This window comes from Phocoena sinus, chromosome 14 (assembly GCF_008692025.1).
Source record: "Phocoena sinus isolate mPhoSin1 chromosome 14, mPhoSin1.pri, whole genome shotgun sequence".
NCBI classification, from domain to species: domain Eukaryota; kingdom Metazoa; phylum Chordata; class Mammalia; order Artiodactyla; family Phocoenidae; genus Phocoena; species Phocoena sinus.
In genome coordinates this window covers 68,393,476-68,418,130 of record NC_045776.1, presented here as the reverse complement: position 1 = coordinate 68,418,130, position 24,655 = coordinate 68,393,476, and the positions used below count along the sequence as shown (strand labels likewise).

The 24,655-nt window shown below is 44.4% G+C and overlaps 1 protein-coding gene across 5 annotated transcripts in view; it reads right to left on the bottom strand.

The window, feature by feature from the left end:
* Window positions 1-24,655, bottom strand: part of TTC28 (tetratricopeptide repeat domain 28) — a 609,537-nt gene that overhangs the window by 76,713 nt on the left and 508,169 nt on the right. For all 5 annotated transcript variants that reach the window (XM_032603706.1, XM_032603707.1, XM_032603708.1 and 2 more), the window contains 3 exons: window positions 23,165-23,294; window positions 20,817-21,035; window positions 18,454-18,619 (listed from right to left, as the gene is read on the bottom strand). In XM_032603706.1, the coding sequence (XP_032459597.1) occupies window positions 18,454-18,619; window positions 20,817-21,035; window positions 23,165-23,294 (515 nt within the window). The remainder of the gene's footprint in view (window positions 1-18,453; window positions 18,620-20,816; window positions 21,036-23,164; window positions 23,295-24,655) is intronic.

The following is a 24,655-nucleotide window of genomic DNA, read 5'->3' as shown; positions in this document are numbered from 1 at the left end:
CACTGCTATAAAATGTCATGTAAAATTAATATTTTATTGTTAAACAGGCCTAATTACACCCCTCCCCCAAATAACTTCATATACTTTCAATATCAGCTATATGTTCAGAATGAAGGTGGCAAAGTAGTTTTACCACACCTACGGTCAAACACTATCACTGCCCTCAAGAAGCAAGAGACAGGGACTTCCCTGGTGGTCCAGTGGTTAAGACTCAACGTTCCCAATGCAGGGGCCCGGGTTCAATCCCTGGTCAGGAAACTAGATCCCACATGCATGCCACAACTAAGAGTCTGCATGCCACAACTAAGACCTGGTGCAGCCAAATAAATAAATAAATAAATAAAACAAATTCATGCTTAAAGAAAAAAAAAAAAAAAAGAAACAGCAAGAGACAGATGTATCAAAAGTAAATGGGTGCGATTTTCTCTGGGAAGGTACCTGGGAAACTGGAACACTGGCAACTCTGAGGAGGAGACTTAGGTCGTGAGAAAAAGAGATGGCAGGGAGACTGTTCACCATTTTCTCTTTTGAACCCTAGAATTTTGTACCAAGTACTAGTTATTCAAAAACTAAAATAAAAATGTAAATGGTGAATAGGAGATACATTTAAGAGAGCTATCAATGCATCAGTGCATCATTTTGATACATTGCACACAAGAATGTGTGGCCTTCCCTATCGCATCCAGAAACCAACAACGCCTCTGGTATTCCAACCAGGCCACCCCTCTTGCACGGCGTCTTGGCAGCAGCTGCTAAACCTCACGAGGCCAGCCAGGACGGACTCTGACCACACTGGGTATTTCCTTTCAGTGATTATGGACACACGTTCTCTTCCCAAAGTGGCATATGCAAGGGTATTATACTTCCCACCAAGATGAGATTCTTCCAAAGAAGGAAGTGAAAACCCGTGGATGCCGAACAAAGTACTGGTTCCTCTGTCGCAGTACACAGTCTACATACTTAGCCCTCCACTGACTTAGCATATGCTCCGAGGTCACTGAGAATCTGTGACCGAGGCGAGCTGACATTCTTTCCAGACTGCTCTGCCATATAACATTATTATTCTTCATAAAATTATCGGGCCAACAAGGGTCAGGCATGCTAACTGTGATCATTTTTCATTTAAGAAACACCCTATAAGGCCAAAATAATTTAAGAAAACATGTTTTCCATGGTTAAACTGAGGACGAATGAGCTCCTTTGACAGCTGTGCTGCTGCAGTGTTTAAAGACAGCTCAAGCCTCACAGCCTCGTCTGCCCTTCAGAAAACAGAGACCATTTCTTCTTACTGTCTTCTTTTTTTATTTTTACTGACACCATGACAAAAGTATTCAATTTTAATTCTAATAGAGAATAGGGTAGAAAAAGCATTTGATACCATTTCATATTGCAGGCTGTCACGGAGTCAGGCCCTGGCCCTGGGTTTAAAGAGAAGGGATTTTGGTTTGGACTATGCACAGCTAAAACCTTGCTTGTCCCCTGAACATTTACCCAAGATAGGCTATTTTCTGCCAACACAATCAAAGACATTACCAGGAAATGTACATATTTTATACTTGACTTACCCTTATGGCATTTGCTGGACCAAATCACAATATTAATTTTCTGGTTTTCTCTAGGACTAGAAAGTGGGGCTTCTCCCTTGTATGTACAATATTTCTAGGTTGAAGGCAGATGCTCAACATGACTTTTAACTGTCCAGGAGGTTTTCAAATGGTTCTCTTTTCCCCTAAAATAACAGACCATGTAGAATATTTAACCCAAGAGCCTCAGAGAGAACAGGGCAAAATGATCTTGAGTTCTCCTTGGACAATTTGGACCGTGTGCCTTTCTCAAATGCAAACCTCCTGCCCTGGCTTTGGAGTGATACCACCCTCCATGGCCACACAGCATCTGGCCCCTTCATACCTCTCCAGCCTGTTTCTAGGGGTGTTTGAGTCAAAGTTCTCCCTGTACTTTATATTCCAACTGTGCTGCCCTCCTTGCTTCTCCCTGCATGTGGCAGCTGTCCCACATCCCAAGCCTCAGCTTGTGCTGCACACTCCACCTGGGTTTCACACTGCCTTGTTGGCCTGGCAAAAACTCACTGCACCTCCAATGCAGCTCAAGCAGCACCTCCTCCAGGAAGCCTCTCCTGACTAAGCCCTCCTGGAGGCACAAGTGGCTCCTGTGACCTCTGTGTGCCTCTCCCACTTCTCTCATAAGTGACAGTGGCAACTACATGAAGGATTCTTATGTGCCCAGCTCTCTCCTGCTGTTTTTCAGGCATTATCATTTTATTGTTACAAAAACTCCATGAGATTAAATTGCTTGCCAAAGATCATGCAACTATAAGTGGCAGAATCCAAACAGGGCATATTTGTTTATCATCTCTCTTCTTTTAGATTGAGAGCTCCTTACTGCAGGAAATCTATTGGTTTCATCTCTGCAACCCCAATACACAGCAGACAACCAGACACATAGTATACATTTGACAAATGTTTGCTGAATGAATGAATGTCTCAATAATTGGATTTCTCACAAATTAGAGTGACTGCATTATCTCTTATAATATGAAATACTGAAAATTCCAACTTCAGGAAAATAAAAGACTTGAAAATTGGGGGGCAGGTAAACTTGGTGTCCACCAGAAGATGAATGACCTTTGTGAAACTTTCATCTGTGCTTTCCAGTGTCTCTATTCATGACACCCACAAACCTACTGGCCTGTGAACTCCTAAGGACAGGAAACGTGTCTTTTCTCTGAATTCTTGGGGCCCGATATAGTAACTGGCATTATGAGGATACTAAGCAAATAGCTGTTGAACAAATAAATGGATAAAAAATTTCAAACTCTATTTGAAAGGCTAAATTACTCAGAAAAAATGCTTCTAAAACTGTCCACACTATATTAATTGCAAACCCTTCAGAGCTGTTCTTTTAACTAGAGTTGCATCACACTAAGTGACATCTCCTTCCTTCCTTCCTTCCTCCCTCCCTCCCTCCCTCCTTCCCTCCCTCCCTCCCTCCCTCCCTTCCTCCCTCCCTCCCTCCCTTCCTCCCTCCCTCCCTCCCTTCCTTCCTTCCTCCCAGCCATGCCACGCGGATTTCAGTATCTTAGTTCTCTGACCAGGCATCAAACCCATGTCCCCGGCAGTGGAAGCACAGAGTCCTAACCACTGGACCGCTGGGGAATTCCCTGCTGCCTGTTTCTTATCCCACTTTGTTTTCTGTTTGTTTGGTTTTTGTTGTTGTTGTTGTTTTGGCCACACCTCACGGCATGTGGGATCTTAGTTCCCCAGCCAGGGAACTAACCCACGCCCCCTGCATTGGAAGCACAGAGTCTTAACCACTGGACTGCCAGGGAAGTCCCTCTTATCCCACTTTGATTTAAGCGGCTTCAGATTTATCCTGGAACCCACATGCCCAAGCCATGTAGAAGTTAAGTAGATCAGTTTATTCATATACTATTGACTTAAATTTAGCTCATCTGAAAGCTTAGTGTTACACAGAAAATAATTCAGAACTTCATTATTACAGCTCAAATTCCATCTCTATAAATACTGTTACAAATCCCAGGCAATGCCCATCTGTCTCAAACATAGGAAAACTTCTATTACAATCAGAGACTTTGCATGAACCTTGGCAAATCTAACAAAAGCTTATCCATGGTAAATACTTGCCTCTTGAGAGAGACAAATGGCTCTGTTGGAAAGAGCAATAGACTGGAACCTGAAGGCCTGGGTTCAAGTTCCGACTTTATCCTTTAGCTTTGTGACCTTGGATAAGTCAGTCTTTGAGGCTCAACTTCCTTGTCCCAAAAAGAGGTATCCTAATAGCCGTCCTTCCTATCTCCAAGGGCTACTGTAAAGATTATCTGAAGAATATATGTGAAGATGCCTGGTAGGTGTTATATCAAGTCCACCTATAGAACAGGTGGTATTATTATTGTTAGAGCTGATACCTCATTCCATTCTGGGCTTGTACACACTTACTTCTCTCCTCTCCTCTAGTCCCTGTGGACAAAGGGTTTAAACCTCTGAAGTCTCTATTTCCTTATAGCTGTTTCTTTCTTTCAAATGAAGTCAAATATACAACAGATGCAAGTCTGTTTCAAGGTTGAGCTAAAATCACCAAAGCAATTATTTAGGGAGAGTTCAGGGAATTGTATGTAAGATTAAACAATCACTTTAATGTTTGAATGGAAACTAGGTAAATTCTCAAGGACTGCTGAATTACTTCTTTCATGATATGGCTTGATATGTACTCTTTTCATTTTAAGAAATACCTTGGGTAATGAAGGATTTATTTTTTGAAACTATTCTTTAAGCCAAAGGACTTTTATTTCTCAGTGAGAAACCATTCTCCTTGCTTTCAAATTCACCTTAGTAAGATTGTTTAAATGCTGTGTTGGATTGCACTGTGACAGAATATTTCTCTACTTTTTCATCTTGTATATTTTTCTACATTTCTCTCTGCTCCATTTTACTGCTGAGACCAATGAGACTGGAGAATACCCAGTACTTGGAGACTCAATGGAAGTTTTCAAAAGGGGAGGAGACAAGTGTACCAAAATCTCCAAAGGGACAGCAAAAGTCTGGAAAGGCAGTGAATGGGTCATTTTCTGTCTGTCTTTTTCTCATCCTCAAACAAAATCATTTGAAAACGCAATTCTAGAGCCTCAGGAGGTATAGCACTCTGATTCTGAGAAACCCTTTCTAAGGCCCACATCTGAGTTCCAGTTCTACCATTTAACTAGCTGTGAACCCCCGACAATTCCTTGAATGGCTCTGAGTTTCTTTAGGCTTTCTGCTATGTAAAATGGGACCACAATCACCACCTCAGAGGATGTCGCAAACATCTAGCAAAGTATGTATGCCTGTGTCTGGCACATGGCTGCTATCAGCCACAGAGGCCATTTCTCTCTTCTTTCCCAAAAGAAGCAAGCTGAGTGGTTCTAATAGGGAGTCAGAGTTAAAACATGAGCATTAACTTGGCATAACAGAGCACTCAGCAAGGCATTGTATGCATCCTGGCTTGTCAATATTATTTAGCAGTGTAAGATGAAATCAAAGTTGCACGCATATACTGAAAAATCCTACCTGCCATGGGAAACTGAAACAATTCGTATTTTACAGAACCTGGATTCTCTTGCCTATTTGACTAATTTTCAAAGATAAATTAGACAAACAGCTTTTTTCTCCTTGTAAATGTCTTCCAACTATAATTCTCTATCCTTCTAAACTTAGCCATTTCCAACATTCAAAATCACTGTAATCCAAAGTCCTTACTCACTATAGACTCTGTAGAGTTTTTCTCTCCAGGACTTAAAAGTCAACATTGGACTAAAGGAGGAGGAAGCAGACAAGAACAAAAATAATAATAAAGCATTACCTTATGCTTGATTGAAAGAAAGGTTGTATACACACACACACAGTCCCCCCCTGCCCCTTTTTTTTTTTTTTATTTCATTTCACTCTAGTATTAAGTCCAGTTTGCTCAATCTGTGTCCTTCTTTGGAAATTTTTTTTTCTCGTGTGTAGCCAGATCAATTCCAGCATTGACGGGAAACTTTCCTAACTTCAGCATTAACATAACTATGAATTGACAGTGTTTATATGGGAGAAAAAAAAGGTAGGTCCATTTCATTTAGTCATTCAATGACTATTTCCTGAGAGCTGACCACGTTCCAGGTACTGTACTGATGGTGGATCAGACAACCCAATCCCTCCACTCAATGGACTTCTAGTCTGGTGAGAGAGAGAGACATTACAAAATGAACTCCATACAATAAATAATACTGTGATTAGGGCAGCCAAGAATGAAACCTACAAGGCGCTGAGATAGAAGGAAACAGTAGAGACCCACAACACTAAAACTACACAGACCTAACAAATAGCTTTTTTGGAAACCCCAAAAAGCTGTCTTAGTTCTCTACAGGGATGTGGCACCCAAGTCTGGAGTGGCTAGCTAAATCAACGGCTAGGAAATCAATGTTGTATATCACTCGGTCTTTCCATTTAATCTTCTCAAGAAAGGCCGTCTCCAACCTCGAGGTGATAATCAATACAAGACACATACAGTGTCAACCTCATCAGTCTAAATTAGTAAATGTATATATTAACTTATAGTCAACCTCATCAGTCTAAATTAGTAAATGTATATATTAACTTATAGTGAGATCTTAAAGTTATCCCATAGCTCTATCATTTCTTGGATGGGATGTGTCAATCCAACTTCTAGTTTTAGGTGGAAGCATCCACTGTTGCTCAATCCACCCGTGAGGCTGGAGATGAGGACACAGAAAATGAACTGAAGCCCATATCAGCGACAGGCTCGCAGGAGGCCCTGGAGCGGAGGCAGGGAGGGGATGAGGGCAGGACAGCTACGGGCTGACTCCGGAGATGAGAAGGGACCCAGTCCCTCTGAAAAGCAGGAAGCTTCTATGAGGGCTGCCAGAAAATGAAGTGTTATTTCCTGATGTCTCTAATTAGCAGGGGGATGAGCGGCACACACAGGAATAAAGGAAAAGACTAATTTACGGTGATAAATTTGTCTCCATCAGACAGTATGTTTTTGGAAGTGGCAGGTCCTTAAATCAATTCTGCCACTCCCTGTTTATTAACAGTGACTCCTCACTGCATTAGCATAAGTCTATCAAAAGCCAGCAAAGAACATCTCATTACTTTGGAAGCCTTAACTAGTTTAATGTGTTACTGAGACTCAGATGAGTTTCATGTGCTGGCCTAGGGGCCAAGTTTTGTAATGTGGATGTTAGTTCAAAGTCTGCACTAATTACCTGATCCGGGTAAGTCCACCTCTTTGAGTGTTGAGGATAATACTGTGCTTTCACAGTACTTCACAGGGGTAGAAGTGGGAAGAAAAGGGCTAGAGCAACATGAGAAGTAACTATGAAACATGCTCTCACTTGTGTCATGCTTTGCTACACTGATGATGCCACACTGACCTTACATTAAGGATGCTATACTGACCATGTGCTCAGGGGAAGCAGTCCTCCCAGCCCCCAGCAGTTTGTTCTCTCCCTCCTTTACTCATCCACTCATCCAGGGAACATTCATTGAGGGCCTCTTAGGTACCAGGCACTGTTAAGAGCTGGAGTGTAGAGATAAGACACGATCACTAGACACGATCACTATTCAGGAACATCACCATTGGGACTGAGCCAATTTGTCCTATTTAATTCTAGTTACCCAACTAGCATACATCAGAGTTCTATGTACTATGTGCCCAGACTTTTCTAAATCCTGGTTGAGAGTAGAGAAAAGGGGAAAGCCCCAGCACGTATCCCCTACCTTGTCCTCTCCCTTTAATACTTTCCCCCACTTTGGCTTCTACCCACCTGTGCAAGCAAATCCTGCCTTCAATGTGTGCTTAAGACTTCCAGGAAAAGCGATGCCCCGGGAGACAGAACTCCAGGGGATCCCACACTGGCAGAAGAAGACAGTAATTACAAATTCAGGGGAATGTGCATGGTGTGGAGGTGGTGGGGGACAAACCTGGCCCCTGTGGGAACAGAGGGTTGACTCCAGGAGCTGGAGTGGGACGAGCCGTATGGAACAATGGGGCCTGATGACCAACTCATCTCAGGGACTCCTTGGCCACCAGCATTCTCTGTAGGCTATGATGTGTGCAGGAGCAGTCAGACGACAGTGGAGCTTTTGGAAAACTTCTCAATCAGCAGAGGGCCAGGAGAACTGAAGGAGGAGGAGGCGGAGGCAGGAGGCAGACAGCGAGGCTGGTAGCGTGGACATGTTCTTATAAGAGCCTGGCCCAGAGCAGAAGAGAAGAAAGGGGGATTCTAGAAGCAAATGGGTAAGATCAGAGCTAGTGACAGATTACATAAACAGCAATGAAGGGGAGGGAAATTTAAGGACACATGATTCAAAGTCCTCAAAATTAAGGAATTTGGGGGGAAAAGATGGAGACTTTAAAATAAATAGGAAAAACTGGAAATAAAGGTGAAGCAGATTGGGGTGCTACCTGAGAAAAGGTATGACTTTGGATGTGCTGAGCCTGAGGTGATTTCCAGAGGACCTGCTTGTATACAGGGGGAAGGTCAAGCCTAGAAATCAAGTGAGACACTGGGCCAGGCATGCACATCTGTGTCCGTGAGGAAGACTACATTTCCAAGGGAAAGCCCAATAACCAAGTGTGAGCGAGGGGAAATGCCCACAGTGTCAGAGCAAGGGGAAGATGAGAAGCCATCAGAGGAGACGGAGGAGCACTTGCACACCTGGGTGTGCACTGTGTTCAGAAGGGAGAGAGAGAAGCACAAAGTGGTCCACATCAGAAGCTGCAGGGAACAGGAGCATGAAGCCTGAGCGAACATCATCCCCATCTCTCCCCAGTCTCCAGGGGCGGTGGGAGTGGGGGGCTGGGCCACTGTTCAGCACACAGTCACTTCGGGAGAGACTCCCATCCCATCGCTGTCCCGCTTGGTACGTCACTTGCTTTAGCCAATGGAACAGGAGTGAGCGGTGAGCAGGGCTTTAAATGTGCCTGATGGTTTTGCTTGGTCTCTTGTGATCCTGACTACTGCTCTGAGTGTTGTCTGGTCACCACCAGTCACAGAAAGACGAGACACAGGGACCTAAGCCCAACGGGCTGCCTAAAGCAGAACCACCCCAGCTGACCTGCAGACCCAGAGCAAGGAACACATGTTTGTGGTATAAGTCTCTGAAATTTTGAGGTGCTACATGGCATTACTAGAGGAAAACCTCACCAGCACAGTGTGAGTTGTGGGTCTGACACAGTAAAATGTGCTCCTTTAAGGACGGCACCTCTCCAGGGCCTCCTTACCACTGTGCTCAAATGATAAAAGTACAAAGGGATGAAAACAATACCTATTTTAGCCAGTTCAAAGAGGAACGTGGTGGCTCTACTGAGGCTATTTTCCCAAAGCAAGATGAGTCTAGAGTTATATATTAAATGTCTTAAATATTGATTGTTAGATAAAGCTACACAGAATCAATCAGAAAGAAAAGGCCAGGGCATTTCACTGGGGCAAAGGGCAGGATGTACAAAGTCAGAGATATTGAGATTTGATTAGTTCAAAGAATTTTTATAAAATTGGTTACGGCAACAGCCAGCCAAGGTTGATGTGGACCTGAGGGGAAGCAGTGACTGGAGTGGTCAGTGGATTCACCCCACCCCTTCTCCCCCAGCCCTTGTTCTAACAGTAATGTTGTTCCAGGCTTTGGGACCATGAACAAAAGATCTGGGGCAAGACATAAAAGAAGTGTCTGGTGTCCAATAGTGCCCTTGCCAGGGCTCCATGACACCCACCAGAGTGGCCCCTGCCCTGTGGCCCAGGTTGCCGAAGTGTCAGCCCCTGGCCCAGGGAAGCCCAGGCCATTCACAGTTCCAGGCCCGGGGGCCCCACACTTGCTCAATGACAGGCACAAAAGGTTTTCCCTGTATCACCACTGTCTGCTTTTTGTCTTCAGGCTGATTCTACCATTCACCAGATTATCCCTCCCATGAATAATGGGAAAACTCATATCTAGCAATTTCAAGAACTCTGCTTTTAAAAAGTGCATGAGAAATACAAAAGGGGATTCAACTTAGGCTATTTCAGAGGTCATACAGAAAGACCAGCTACACTTATCCTTCTCGCTAAGCTGCTGAATTACACTAAGAAGCTTACCAGAGCCTTCTGTACTCATTTTGTACTCAGCTCTTTGGAAGGAAGCCAAATTCAGGAATCAGGGGCATAAGACCAGCGTCTACAGAGCATTCCACTCATTTCTGCAGCTGTGTCTCTTCAAGTGCTCTAATCCCTAACCTGGCATCATCTTTTTTTCCCCCTCAAACAGATACAGCTGAGCCTGAGTGAGTCACCTCAGAGATAAGGCCTGCCCTTTGGAACTGAGCCGTGTCACAAGAAGACAGGACATAAGAGATTCAGCCAGGCAAACCCACCCTATCAGAAAGGGAGCCGGACTTGGTATCTTACAAGAAAAAGGTGGGCCTCTGGAGGCAGCAGCTGAGCAGCTGTGACGTAGAGACTACAATTCCTGCAGCAAATGATGGGAGCCCTCCTCTTGCAACAACCACTCATCACCTGAAGGCCTTGGCCCTTTCCTTCCTCCGTGCCCTTGCTGGGTGAGGAACTGCCTCTGCCTGTGATGGCTCCTCTCACTCTTCAGGGCCCAGCTCAAATGTCACCTCCCAGGAAACCTCTTGAACTACTGCCTTGCGCCCAAGTAGGCAGATGGAGGCATGGCCTTCTTTTTTTAGACCTTTACCATAGCATTTCGCACATGGTGGATTGATAATTTACACATCTGTTGCATGTTCCACACTGTGAGCTACTGTAAGGCCAAGAATTCCTGCCATTATTCATGCATATATTTCCAGGCTCAGGACCAGCTCTGACTACAGACTGACTACATGCTCATAATATATTTTCAAAATGGCACTACCCTAATTTAGAATGCAATTGGAAACTCTTTGTTTTAAAGGACAAAATAAATGCCCCAAAATATTATATCCACTTTTATTCCACAGAATTCTGAAAAAAATTTGGGGTAAAAATATTTGATTTGTAAAATAAAACCTTACTAGTTTGGATTAATTGGGAGGTCAGCCTTGATTAGCAATTTGCCAGAATTAGAAAATATTGTAAGTATAGTGGGTTTTTTTTTTAATGAATTTATTTTTGCTGCGTTGGGTCTTCGTTGCTGCACATGAGCTTTCTCTAGTTGCGGCGAGCAGGGGCTACTCTTTGTTGCGGTACACAGGCTTCTTCTCATTGCAGTGGCTTCTCTTGTTGCGGAGCACGGGCTCTAGCGCGTGCAGGCTTCAGTAGTTCTGGTTCACAGGCTCTAAAGCGCAGGCTCAGTAGTTGTGGCGCACAGACTTAGTTGCTCCACGGCATGTGGGATCTTCCCGGACCAGGGCTCAAACCCGTGTCCCCTGCATTGGCAGGCGGATTCCTAACCACTGCGCCACCAGGGAAGTCCCGTAAATATAGTTTTAAACTTTCAAAGGCGCACTGTAATTTAAAATAAACCAACGACGTAGCAACGACCAGTGCTTGGGTACTTGCTTAAAAGAACAGCTACAAAGAATTTAAATCAGTTTATCGAGTATCCATTTATATCCACTAAATGTGTCCTAGTTGCAATCTTGCTTTTGCAATTCATTTGTTAAAAAAAAACGTGTTTTTTCCCTCTTTTAGTGGAGATGGCGGGTGGGAAATCTCTTTGGAACTGAATTAATCATAATCTTTGGTTCATCATTGATCAATGAACAGCCTGTTTTCATGTATTTATTGAGTAATTTTTAATAATGTAATAAGTACTCACAAACCCACCAGCCAAAACAAAAAACAGAGAATAACTGACATCTAATCATTTGTTGCCTCCCCCAGAGCCCATCCTCCCCTTCCCAGACTAAGGCAAGTGCCATCCCAAATCCCATGGCCATCATTCCCTACCTGTCCTTTCCACACAAGTTTTATTGCACCTAGCTATATTCCTAAAAGTATATTTTTATTTTATTTAACTCTATCAAAAGAATGTCATCCTATAGGTAGTATTTTGGGACCTACTTTTTCACTTAACATTATACTTCTAAGATTTAGGCACATTTGGGGGTTCACTATGACTCATCTCTCTTGTCTGCTGCTTAATATGCCATTTGGGGACTAACTGCTCATCCATTCTCTCACTGATGGCATGTGGGGGTTTCCAGGACTTTGCTATTGTTTACAGTGAAGCTCTGAAAATTCTTGCTCATGTACAAGATCCTCTCTTGGCTATTACACCTAAGGTGTGTACCTGGGTCAAAGGGTATGCAAATACGCAGCTCAGAAGGTGATGCCAAACCATCTTCCGATGCATCATGCCAATTTACTTTCTTCCCAGCCACATATAATATACCCTGTGGACCCACATCTCCTCCAACACGTGGGATTGTCAGACTTGTTAACAGCTGCCCTGTGTTATCAGGCTAGAACCAACTGGAGTCATCAGCATTTATGAATTGGTGCAATCTAAATTAATACGTGTTTTGAAATAAGAAAATACATTTGATTATAAAAATAACTTTCACTGTAGAAAATTTAGCAATATAGAAAAGCACCAAAAGAAAAAAATCGTTAACAGCTATAGTTTATCAAGGTTTCATATTCATTTACAATGAAGGAATATTTACCCTATTATCAGGGCAGTCTACAATTGCAATTTATTTAGAACCCCCGAGGAAGCACACCTTTCAGACCAGACCTACCACTGAACACGGCCCTGCTAGTGTTCTAACCAGTCAACTTAGCTTCCCCAAAGTGCCACTGCGCCATCCCAGGTGCCCAGGAAGCAGCAAGACTCTGGCTAAATATCAGAATTAAAAGTTGAAGATGTGCTCTGAAATTCATAACATCTCCCTTATGGGAGGTTCGTATTCTATACGATGGTTTCAATCTATGCCTCTTCTGATCTGGGAAGAAGGGACTGGAAGTTCTTATTAAACACTTAATAAAAGCAGTTCTTTTATTTTAAATCCATTTTCAGAAACTCCTTTGTAGCACTGTACTTCCTTTTAGCAGCAAGATGCCATTAAGGACAGCAAAAATGGTCTGCAGAATAACAAGGATATCATGGCCAGACTGTGGGTAATTGAATGAAGGTGTTCCCCCAGGCACCAAGACTCAACTTCTAGGGGCACACTGTGTACTTTACGTCCACAAGAAAAAGAGAATCAGTGAGCCAGCCCAGCATAAGCACAGAGTCTGCTCACAGCACACCTTCTGGTGACTAAATTTCAAATTCACTGATGTCTCACTGTGGGCCAGGCACTGTGTTAGACAGTGAGAATTCAGAGAGAAGGACACTGCACCTGCTCTCCATGGCATCACCATCTGCTTGGGAAGACACACAAATCAGGTGATTATGAAACAAGGAAGAATGAAATAATTGCTATTGGTAGCGACCACAGAGAACAGCAAAGACTGATTTAGACTTACAGGGATTGGGTGGTCCTGACAGAAACAGTGTGAGATTTGAACAGGGATCTAAAGGGAGATTAGGGTTTCCCTGGTGGCGCAGTGGTTGAGAGTCCACCTGCCGATGCGGGAGACACGGGTTCGTGCCCCGGTCCAGGAGGATCCCACATGCCGCGGAGCGGCTGGGCCCGTGAGCCATGGCCGCTGAGCCCGCGCGTCCGGAGCCTGTGCTCCGCAAGGGGAGGGGCCGCAACAGTGAGAGGCCCGCGTACCGCAAAAAAATAAAAAAAATTAAAAAAAATAAAGGGAGATTAGACTGTCTACAGGAAAAGTAGAAGGACAGTTCTGGGAGAAGGGAGAAGTACTTCATTCACAGAATCAGTTGGCTGTTCACACAAACTTTTAATAAACATCTACTATGTTGCAGGACTGCCTGAGGGCCTGGGTATGAAGAGGTGAATAAACCTGACAGTGAAGCTTCTGAAAGTCCTTTTTGAGGAGCTATCATTTAAGTAGGAACTTGAAGGATGAGAAGGAACCAGTCATACCAAGAGCCGTGGGCAGAACTTTACAGAGAGAAGGAAGGGCATGTGCAAAACTTTAAGATGGGAAAGCCCTTGATTTACCCTAGGCAGTGAATGGAGGCTGGGGCAGCCACAGGGAGATGCCAAACTGAAGAACTAGAGGTGTCATTCGAGGGGCAGACAGAAGCCAGATCACATGGGCTTACAGGCCAGTGTGAGGAATGTGAGCTGGAGTCTGAAGACCATCAGAACCTTTGAAGGGATAAAGTGTGATGGGGGAGCTCTGGGATGGGTGGGGAAAAAAAGGAAACACAGTCCCAATACATCTACGAATGGTCACTCTGACTGAAGGGGACTGGAAGGCCGTGAGAGGGAGCAGAAAGGGTAGAGGGGAGGTAGCAGCAGTGGTTCAGGGAGAACTTTGACCCAAAAACCCCTAGAAACAGGCTGGAGAGGTTCGAAGGGGCCAGATGCTGTACGGCCATGGAGGGTGGTGTCACCCCACAGCCAGGGGCAGGAGGTTTGCATTTGAGAAAGACACATGGTCCAAACTGTCTAAGGAGAACTCAAGATCTGCTAATGTGCATTAAAGTGACTGATTTGGGGGAGAAATAGTTGGCCTTTAGATATATTAGACTAGAGATGCCTGGAAGATACCGAGACAGCTTCGGTTAGTGGGCAGCTGCAGCTACAGATCCAGAGGTTAAACTAATGCCTGAGCTAGAGTGGAGGGGGGAGTCACAGGGTACATTTAGAGAACAGAGAGGAAGGTGTGGTGGCCGCAGCATGGCGCTCACGAAGAGGCAAGAACAGAAAAGAAACCCAGATTGCCCTCCTACAACTAGATCGTGGTGTCAGGCTCCAAAACTTGGATTTTATTCTCTGTAAATTGAAATTACAGAAAGGCTTCTTTTTTTTCTCTTTGAACTGCAGAGTTGTTTATATGTGGCTATTTATTTTTGACTTTAAAAATAATATATGTTCATTGTTAAAAAACTGAAAATAAGGAAAAGTACAAAGAATAAAATAATAAGCATCTATAATTCCATCATCCACCTGTAATTGCCCCTAACACTATGGGCTATTTCCTTCCAAGGACTTTTTCTTACTTTTCATATCAGTATTTTGTATGTATTACAAAATTTGAATTATACTATATACAATAATTCTAATCTTATTTTTTCACTTACTATTTTGTCACAAATAAAATTTGACTATGTGCTTAAAAATTCTCTGTAAACGTTTTTAATTGCAACATAATATTATATTGATATAAATAATATTATATTGATATAAAATAATTTGACATTCAATAATTATGGATATTTCAGTTGTTTTTTTCTATAATATATAGAACTATTATAAATATTCCTATGTATACATCTTTACTCCATTTCTAAAATGAGAATTTTGGGGTCGAAAGGCCCTTTTTTTTTTTTTTTTTTTTTTTTTGCGGTACGCGGGCCTCTCGCTGCTGTGGCCTCTCCCGTTGCGGAGCACAGGCTCCGGACGCGCAGGCTCAGTGGCCATGGCTCACGGGCCCAGCCGCTCCGCGGCATGTGGGATCTTCCCGGACTGGGGCATGAACCCGCGTCCCCTGCATCAGCAGGCGGACTCTCAACCACTGCGCCACCAGGGAAGCCCCGAAAGGCCCATTTTTAAGATTTCTCATACTATTGGCAAATTATTTTTAGAAAGGCTAAACCAATTTATATCCCTAGAGTATGAGACTGTTCACTGCATCCACACTTTAAAAATATTTACTAATTTTATAGATGAAAAATAATTTAGCTGTCATTGAAATGTTTTTGTGAAACTGAGGCAGAAGCCAGTCTCACAAAAAACTCCACTTTAGTGAATTCAAACCATGCCACTAAAGTATTCAGTTTTAATATCATAATCAAGAACTTGAATTTAAGTTCACAAAAGATGAACCAATTTCTAATAAGACTAGTCCAAAGCAACAGGAAAGACCTCACTTCTGCCTTTCAAACTGGGGATCAAAGCTACTGAGGGCAGCCCTCCAAATTCATCCTGAGCATCAAGCCACTCAACATCCTAGAGACCTCTGAGGACTCATCCCAACTTGTGAGCTTTCTGTACAGGTAGAGGGAAAAGATTAAGGTGGGGACAGAAGCAAATTACAGTGCTTGCTCTCTCCCCGCCATTGAAGAAGAGCTGAACTATAACCCAAAAGCCATTTTTTAAATTCAGAAGGCACCAGGAAGCAAACTTAGTCAACCTCCAGTATCATATAAAAGAACTGCTGAGGGCTTCCCTGGTGGCGCAGTGGTTGAGCGTCCGCCTGCCGATGCACGGAGACATGGGTTCGTGCCCCAGCCCGGGAGGATTCCACATGCCGCGGAGCGGCAACGGGAGAGGCCGCGACAGTGAGAGGCCCGCGTACCACAAAAAAAAAAAAAAAAAAAAAAAAAGAACTGCTGAGGCACAAGTGTTTGGAGTTAAACCATGGTGTCCAACAGGAGGGGTGCTGGGAAGAGTCAAAGGGTAACCCCCTTCCTTCTTTTTTTTTTTTTTATTTTTTTTTCCCCCTTCCTTCTCATGATGAATCTTAACCTAGGTACATGAAAAGTGGGATCAAGAGAAATCTGTATTTTCACACAGACTGAGCCCTCTCAGTGGTCTGTGTGGACTGCAATGCCCTGGCTGTGGCCACCACGCTGCAGTAAGGGAGAAGCGCACCTCTACACGGGCAGGGTTTCAGATGGCAGGTATCGCACACCCGGATCCCTTCACAATTTCATCTCAGTTCAAGCTCTGGACTGTGGCCTTACAAGCTTGAAAACCTGCTGTTGTTAATGTGCTCAAAGAGGCTTTGCCTCTTGGGAGCTCATTTTCATTAACCAAGGTCGCAGAGTGGTACAAACCAGAATGCCAGTTTGTTAGGTACATTTTATATCTGCAAGTATATGTCATGAGAAACCAAATGATAACCAGAAAGCAGAGGCCTGAACAAGGGAAGGGAGGGGGATAGCCTGAGAGGTCTCCTCCTGCAGACCTTGCACATCCTGCCTGGGGTGGCCGTCATTTACTTTATTTCTCATCATCCTTCTGAGCTCAGCTCAAAACGCCCCCCCCCTCAAGGAAGCCTCCGCAACTTCCAGTATAGGTTTCCCCACCCCTGCTTACACATTTTCACTACGCCCCGCATTTTCATTTAAATACTTACAATGATCTTCATTACAAGACTGTATATGCTCTGTGTCTACTTTCTTTCAGTTCCCTGAGAGCAGGAGCTATTCCTGCCTCATTCATCACTCTTTCCCCCATCTCTAGTAGACACAGCATATAGCAGGCACTCAAATATTTGTAGAAGGGAGGGAAGGCAGGAAGGATGAGAGCATAATGACAGCAAAGTCCACCACAAGAACAGCCTTCCAATGGGACTTGGAGTCCCTTAGCCAAGATTCTCTCCCCCTTTTCACAGTGTCAGAAATGGGCACTGCTACAGTCTGCCCTGCTTTTGCTCCCTTCTTTTGTGTTTCTACTGCTGGCCATCCCCTCCCCTCTAACACTCGCTTTGGATATGCAATACCTTTGATCAGGTTACAGATTAGTCAGACTAGCCTAAGCGCCTTTCTGTCTGCTGAAGCAGTTCTGTGTACCCCTGGCCTAACCTATTTTATGGTCATTTATAATTAAATCTCAGGGAGTAGCCTTACTTTCCAAGTTCGTGGGGTTCCCACACTGTGAAGCCCCTGTGAACACCACACCATTACCCAGTGTTAAGGACAGGGATGCTCCAGGACGCACGGCAGCCGTGGGAGAAATAGGACAACAGTGTGTGCATGTGGCTGACGCCTGTTCATGCTTCATAAAAACAGAAGCTAGAGATGACATTCTTACATGCTTTGGCTATTGTCTCAAGTATGATATTAATTTTGATAATTAAAAGCAGAACAAGCACCGGCCCGGGAGTCTGGGTGAGATCTAGATTGTTTTGATCCCAGCTCTGACACTAACTCACTGTCGGCAAGTCCCATTTCGGTGCCGAATAAGGAGTTGGCCCAGATGACCACCAGAGCCCCTTCCTGTCTTGACATTCCATTATCGAATGGTTACTTTTCATCTAGAGCTTGTCTCAGACTTCATAAATACCCAAAGATCAATCCAGCTGCTGGCAATGACTACCACACACTCGGGGAGTCTGAGTTAAGCATCTCTAAAGAAATCACAGCGATATCTTAGGATTTTCATGATTACAAAAGAAATCATTCAAGAGAAAAGCAGATGTCCTTGGGACCTGACACCAGTTCACACAGCAGATTTTCTGACACGGATCTTCTCAACATTTGTTAATCACAGGATGGGGGACTGAGATGCCTGGGAAATCTGGCTATGACCTAGCTCTAAGGGACTCTCTTCCTTCCATTTTCCCAGAAGCAGGGTCCTTGTGTAAATTATTTTCTATATATAAAATAGCCAATCACAATAAGACATTTCCATGAGTATATAACTTTTAAAATATTTGCAAAAAAGCAATTTTCCTCCCCATCCTCGATATTGGGAGTTCAACTTCCTTCACCTCAGCCCCTCAACGCACAGATCCTGTCACTGGTAATACATTCTCAAACAGGCGTTCAGCTATAGTACAAACAAACTCATCAAGAATCTGTTTATAACCAAAAAAGCATCTCAATTTTAATTAGCTAATATGTTAAATTCGAAGTCGTGTTTATGTTTAAACATTCTACAAACCCATCTTAGAAAATGGGCATGTCTGATAAGGCCCTTCCTTGTCCGAAAGGAAATTACCAAAAATAATACAGACATCCTGCTGAGGGGTTTGCACTCCAGAGACACGTATTTGTTTCTGCTGCAGCAACTGTGAATAGACTGAGCACAATGTGTGAATTCTAGACGATTTCTTCCATTAGCTCAAGTAGGACGTTTACAAAAGAGAAAACAAACGAAAACCCCTGAGATCATATCTGAAGGTGGGATTGGGAGCACCGCACTACTTGCCTTGAGTAGTAAGATTCCACACCCAGGGCCTCCCGGACGCTGGTGATGTGCTGCTCTAGGGCCGAGCTGGTGGCTGTTGGAAGGGCTGTGCTGCTGCCAGCCTGGAAGTCACTGGAGTTTTCCACCGTGTTGTCTCCCAGGTAGTGTTCGTGAAACTTCAGAATCCCTGAAGCAAGACAGGCACAGGCACAGCCAACATTATACATGATTGGGGTGGGGGAAGGGAAGGCGGAAGACAGTGGGCAGCAAGGTTGATGCTATGTGACCTCTTTGACAAGCATGCTGTCCTCCAAACCATGTGAAGAAATCCTGAAATCCAAGGTGTCGAGAGGGCTTTCAGAAGTCTGGTCAGTACGCTTTTTACAGCTTTCACCAGAAGGTTGGGTGCTTGAAAACAGGGAGTGCAAGACAGGGCTTTTGATTTTGACGACATATATTCAGAAGCTCCTGGAATGATGATTAGTTCACATCAGTTCACGTATTTCAAAACAGATGCTTCTCAGAAGCACCAAACAGGGAAAGTTTCCTTTCAGGAATAGTGCATGAGCATGCCATGGTGCCTTCTCCTCAGAAACTGAACTCCTGACAGAAGACATAGCTAGCCAAGTGGAAACTGTGTTACTCAAAGACCTTTCGTTTCACAAAAGCAAATCAAAATAAATATGTAGTGTAAAGGCCAGATAAAAAAATGTTAAACCATCTTTAAATAAGACCAACTGGTCAATGGTCATTAATGGATTAAAGGAGCAAAAAATGATAGCTGTATGAAACTGAGGCAATCCGTAGTGGTTTTCTAGCAATAAACACAGGACATATTCTCAAATGGTGATGAGGTATGTCAGCCCTGGAAAATGCTGGTCCTCTCTGATTGGATTAAAGCCCTGGTGAAAGCTTCAGAGTCTCATTAAGAGCAAAGAGAAACGGAAAGAGAAACAATAGAAACCTCATTATACATGGCTCACTGTTACAAGGATTTGGATATACCACCTGTCAAATCATGTTCCCAAAACATAACAACCACCGAGAGAAAGAGCTCAATGCCTCCATCATCAGCTGTGTCCTCCTGAGCATCAGGGCCCTCCGGGGGCTGGGATACACAGGGATTCATCCCACAGTGCACGATGCTCACCAAGTCATCATGAACACCACAACTTAAAACCTTTAGCATAAAAAGGTCAGAGGCAAGAATGTTCTTTATGGAAAGCCCATAAAAAACATGGAGTTAAGGGTAAAATTATAAAACGTGAGGCTGGGGCTTCCCTGGTGGCACAGTGGTTGAGAGTCCGCCTGCTGATGCAGGGGACACGGGTTCGTGTCCCAGTCCGGGAGGATCCCACATGCCGCGGAGCGGCTGGGCCCGTGAGCCATGGCCGCTGAGCCTGTGCGTCCGGAGCCTGTGCTCCGCAACGGGAGAGGCCACAGCAGTGAGAGGCCCACGTACCGTGAAAAAAAAAAAAAAAAAAAAAAAAGTGAGGCTGAAGCATAGAACATACAGGCATTCTCAGAATGTAATCAGAACCCAGGAAGCATCTCAGATCTGTCATCCAGCCATCATTTTCTTTTTAAATCAAAGGGACAGAAACGTAATCAAGAAAATCTTGTCAGTTCTCCTTAGCAGTTGAACTTTTTGAAATTGGCTTACAGATATTCAAGAAGCCCATTCTTCAAGTTTCCCAATTATAAGATCCACTTCCCCAGTCAATAAACTCTAATTGGATCTGGTGTGTCTCCAGCATGGTAAAACCATCAGCATTTTGTTATGCAAAAAGTATGGCCCTAACAGCTAATTAGTGGTTCTGTATTTAGTGAAACTGTTAAAGCCTGAACATTTAATCCTGATTTAATCAAAGGGGATTTTTACTTCTGAAATAGATTTACAAATGAACTGGTTAAAAATGGGTTTTGCTAAACTCAGAAATTTCAAGCATAAGACTTCATTTATATACTGTGACAGAGTTGCCATTATCATTTTAGTCTCTTTAACTGTACCATGACAAAGGGTCACAATTATTAAATCATATCTAGAAAGAACTCATTCGGTCTTATTACTTTATTAGCTAATGAACAACAGCTGCCTAAAAATAGGGCTGCTGGTGAAATTAATCCTCCTGCTCTTAGTCGTCCTTGATAAATGTTTCCACATTCACCAGCGAGGAGCCGTGATTTCTTGGGGGAATGAGAAAGCTGGGCTGTCTTATTAATTGAATGCCCCACCACGGACTACCACCGTGGCGGAAGATTTGCTGAAAGCCGACATTAGCTCCTTGATCTGATCTATGGTAATGCACCTCTCCCACCTCTATTCACTAGACTTTCACAACCTAGTGTCTTAATTGCCCTGTTCCCACAGAAAGAGATCTTACCTGCCCCAGGAGCAAGCAGCCAGCTGTACAGGTAGCCCGCAGCCAGGGAATAGTAAAGCACTAGTCCCCTCTGGCCATTAACCATCTCTAAGATCTGATCAATAGTGACTGGGGAGTAGGGGTCGGAGTCCTGCTGTCCTGTCTGCCGTTCTACCAGGAGATCTGCAAACGCCCTTGTCCGTCCTCTTTCTGCCACGGCCAGGGCTTCATCATGATGGCCTAGGAGACAAAGGCATAGGCTGGGAGTCCACGGGGAGTATGATTATCAGAGAGGGTTATCAGGTACAGAGAGCCCAGGCAGGCAGAAACCCCACTGCCTCTCCACGCCAACGTGTGGCAGACTCTCAATGAGACTGTTTCAAATTCAACCCCCTGCCTCAGATGACGGGTGCAGTGACCACTCTACTCAAACCCCACATTTTCAGATTCCACCCCACCGTAAGCCACCAGGCTTCCCTGTCTGGCAGCCACACCACAGGAAAGCCGACTGTTCAGAGCAGCCATCCTCAGCCCTGCCCACTCTCCCCCCACATCCTGAGTTACTCCCCGGCCTCCTGGCTTCTGACCCCATTCACTTGGCTCTTTGGACCTGATGTTCTGCACTCTGGTTACCCTCTCACTTCCTTGCTCAGCTTGGATTCTGATTTGGCCTTGGCAGATGAGCCCTCTAGGACATGGCTCTTGACCACCTTTCTATTTCTCCTCGATGCAGCCCCTCTGTGCATCACATTGCCCAGCCCTGTTTCCACATTTTCCACCAAATTATACCTCTGTGCCCTCACACATGCTGGTCCATCTGCTCAGTGTGCCTTTCCCCTGTTTACTGAAAACAAGGAATCCCAATCGCTGTCTTGCCTATCTCAAAGACTAAACGAGGCCCTGTATGTGGAGGTGGCTGGTAAGCATTATTCAAAGCACAGTACATATAACAAGTGACATTATAATCACTAGAGCTGATACCTCATTCCATTCTGGGCTCCCACACACTTGCTTCTCGTCTCTTCTCATTCCCATGGGCAAAGGGTTCAAACCTCTGAGGTCTCTAATTCTATGAAACTGCTTCTCTCTTTCAAGCTTTTCCTCAGTCTTCGGATCCAACCTCTAATCCCACTTCATCTAAGAAACTAGTCTGTAATCTAGTTTAAAAGCTAATGCTCAAATATGAGAGCACAAAAGATAAAGCAACATCCTTTCAAGTTAGGATTATTAGAAGGAACACAATGCAAAGGATCTGCTTACATCATAAATATACAAATGGAAGAGTTGCTAGAACTAAGGTCCAAAGAGAGGGCAGGCAGAGGCAGGAGACCAGATGCTGCAGCCCCAAAGCCCTTCAAGGATGCCCTGCTTCCTACTGTCTGAGTATCAGTAGAAAGCGGGGATTTGTATGTGTGTATGCAAATGTCTTCTTTTACCCTATTAAGTTATTAACTGGAACAGCAGGGACGATTTCTGTACACATTGGAAAATTGGCCCCAAAGTGCTAGACAGACTTAACACTGTGATTATAGTAGATAATAAACTGTAATCGCAGGCAATGAGCACAGTTAATAGATACATTTTTCAAGGGGAAATTTGAGTATTCATACCCATAAAGCAAAGGACAGGTTATTGATAAGGCCTCAACATCCAACTTCAAAGACATTGTTAATTCCAATGAATACCTCCTTAACCCAAGTTCTGGGTTGGGGAAAATGGTCTGCAGAGATGGACAGGCCTGAGGAGAGGGAGAGGATGGGGTTGCTGGAATAGGGTGGCTGAAACAGTTAAGGCCCGGGTAATGGAAGGTGGATACCGTCCCAGTGCAATGCAGCCCACAGGCCTGGGAGCGTTGTCACTGACTATGTCACAGCCTTGGGGGCAGACAGTACAAACATTTATTAGACAGCAACATTAAAAGATGTGTGGCAGTAAAATAGGAAGAGACCAGTGTCTTCTCAGGTACCTGCCCCCAGGTACTAATGGGCAGAGGGAACCTGGTGGGAGCACCTGCTTCAAGCATCCCTGTCTCCAGGACACCTTCTCTGGCTCCTGGGTCTGTCTGCCAAGCCACTTGGTTCCCACAGCACCCGAGTCCCTTTTACTCTAGTGCCAATCACACCCTCCTGGGCTCCCGACTTCTGTCTCCTGATAGGCTAAGAGCTTCTAGAGGTCAAGAACCGGGACTTCTTGACTGGCACTCGGCACACACAAATATTCATTGCTTGAATGAACGAATGTTCAATGGCTGTGTTGTGGTTGTGGCTTCAGTCTGCCGTGACAACAAATCATATTTCATCACAGCACTCACTAAACGACTCAGACACAGGGGTGCACGAACACAAGGTGGGAACCCCCACTGCTCTCACCGAGGCTGACGAGCACTCGCTGCAAGGCCTGGTAGGAGGATGTCTGCAGGTCAAAGAGGGAGAGCTTGTAGTCCGTGCTCAGCTGCACCTCGTGTCGGATCGTTTCAAACAAGGCTGATGCTCTATAGAGCTGCAAGGAGGGGAAAAGAACGTTATCTGTTTTCCAGAAACCACTGTCTAGCCGTTCACCAACTAGGGACAATTTTTGCTCACATCTTGGTACACAACAGAAAAATTGTTTTAAGAGATTTGAAAGAATGAATCTTTTTTTCCAGGTAGGTCTTTGTGGACCTGAAAAGGCATCAATTAGATCCTACTCAGTAAATTATAGTTTGTGTAATCAATTTTTGACAGACAAGGGGATCTAAAAGACAGGGGTTATAGACTCATAGTCTGAAACTTGTGGAAAAAAATCAGCTATGAACGCGATCAAGTGCTGATTTTGATTAAAACAAATGAAAAGCCTCTCCTCTTGTCATCAAGTAATTCACCACCCCAACGCCTCACAGTACAGAAGGGCTGGAACTGGAGCAGGTGAGGGGGAGCCAGGCTGGAGACGCCTGAGGCTGGGGGGAAACCCTGACGGCAGCTGCGCTCTCAGGAGGAAGGCTTCTTGCAGGCAGTTCAGCTGAACCAGATGCTGCTCTGCACAGCAGTGCTCCAGGGAGCCACGTCCACTCACAGGCACACCCTGGGACCAGACACACGACACTCCTAAGGAGACACTGTCCTGCTGCTCTAAGGGGACCACAAGGTCAATGGGACAAGACCTTTCTCTGATATTTATATGTGGAAACGGTATCAAATTTTTAATTCATGCAAATTTAAAGAATAGAATTCTAAGGCTAAGGGATTTAGACTAGGAGAGAGGAATGTATTCCCAACCCTGCCACTAATTTGCTGGCTGACTTTTGGTAAGATTCGGAACCTCAGTTTTTTCTCTGTAAAGGGATGGTTATCACTCTACCTCACAGGGTTATTAAGGAATAAATCCAGTCAGTGAAAGTACTTTGAAAACTATAAATATCAGTACAAACTTTAATTTTTGAAACCAGAAAACTAGAGAATTAATTGTTTAAATTGTAAAACGTCATAACATCCCAGGATGCTGTGGCACAAGTTCAAGCATATCATGTCCTCACTCCCTGTGAGCACCTACGACAGGAGCCTGGGTTCACCAATCCTTGGCCCCCTTTGCTAGCACAGCACCCTCCACAGCAAGCGCTGCCTCAGCAGTTGAGTGTGTGATTTTAGATGCCATCTCACAATTCCTCCAACTGACGGAGGAACCCAGAAGTCCAGGGATCTTTCTAATTTGCAGAGCCAGCACAGAGCAGGTTTCTCTTCAACTATTTGTGTGCATGCAGAAACATGAACTTTGTGTGTGGGGGTGTGTGTGTGGGTGTGTGTGAGAGAGAGAGAGAGAGAGAGGGAAGGGAGGGAAAGGAAGAGGGGAGAGAAGCATCTAGTGATATAACTAGAAACCTACAA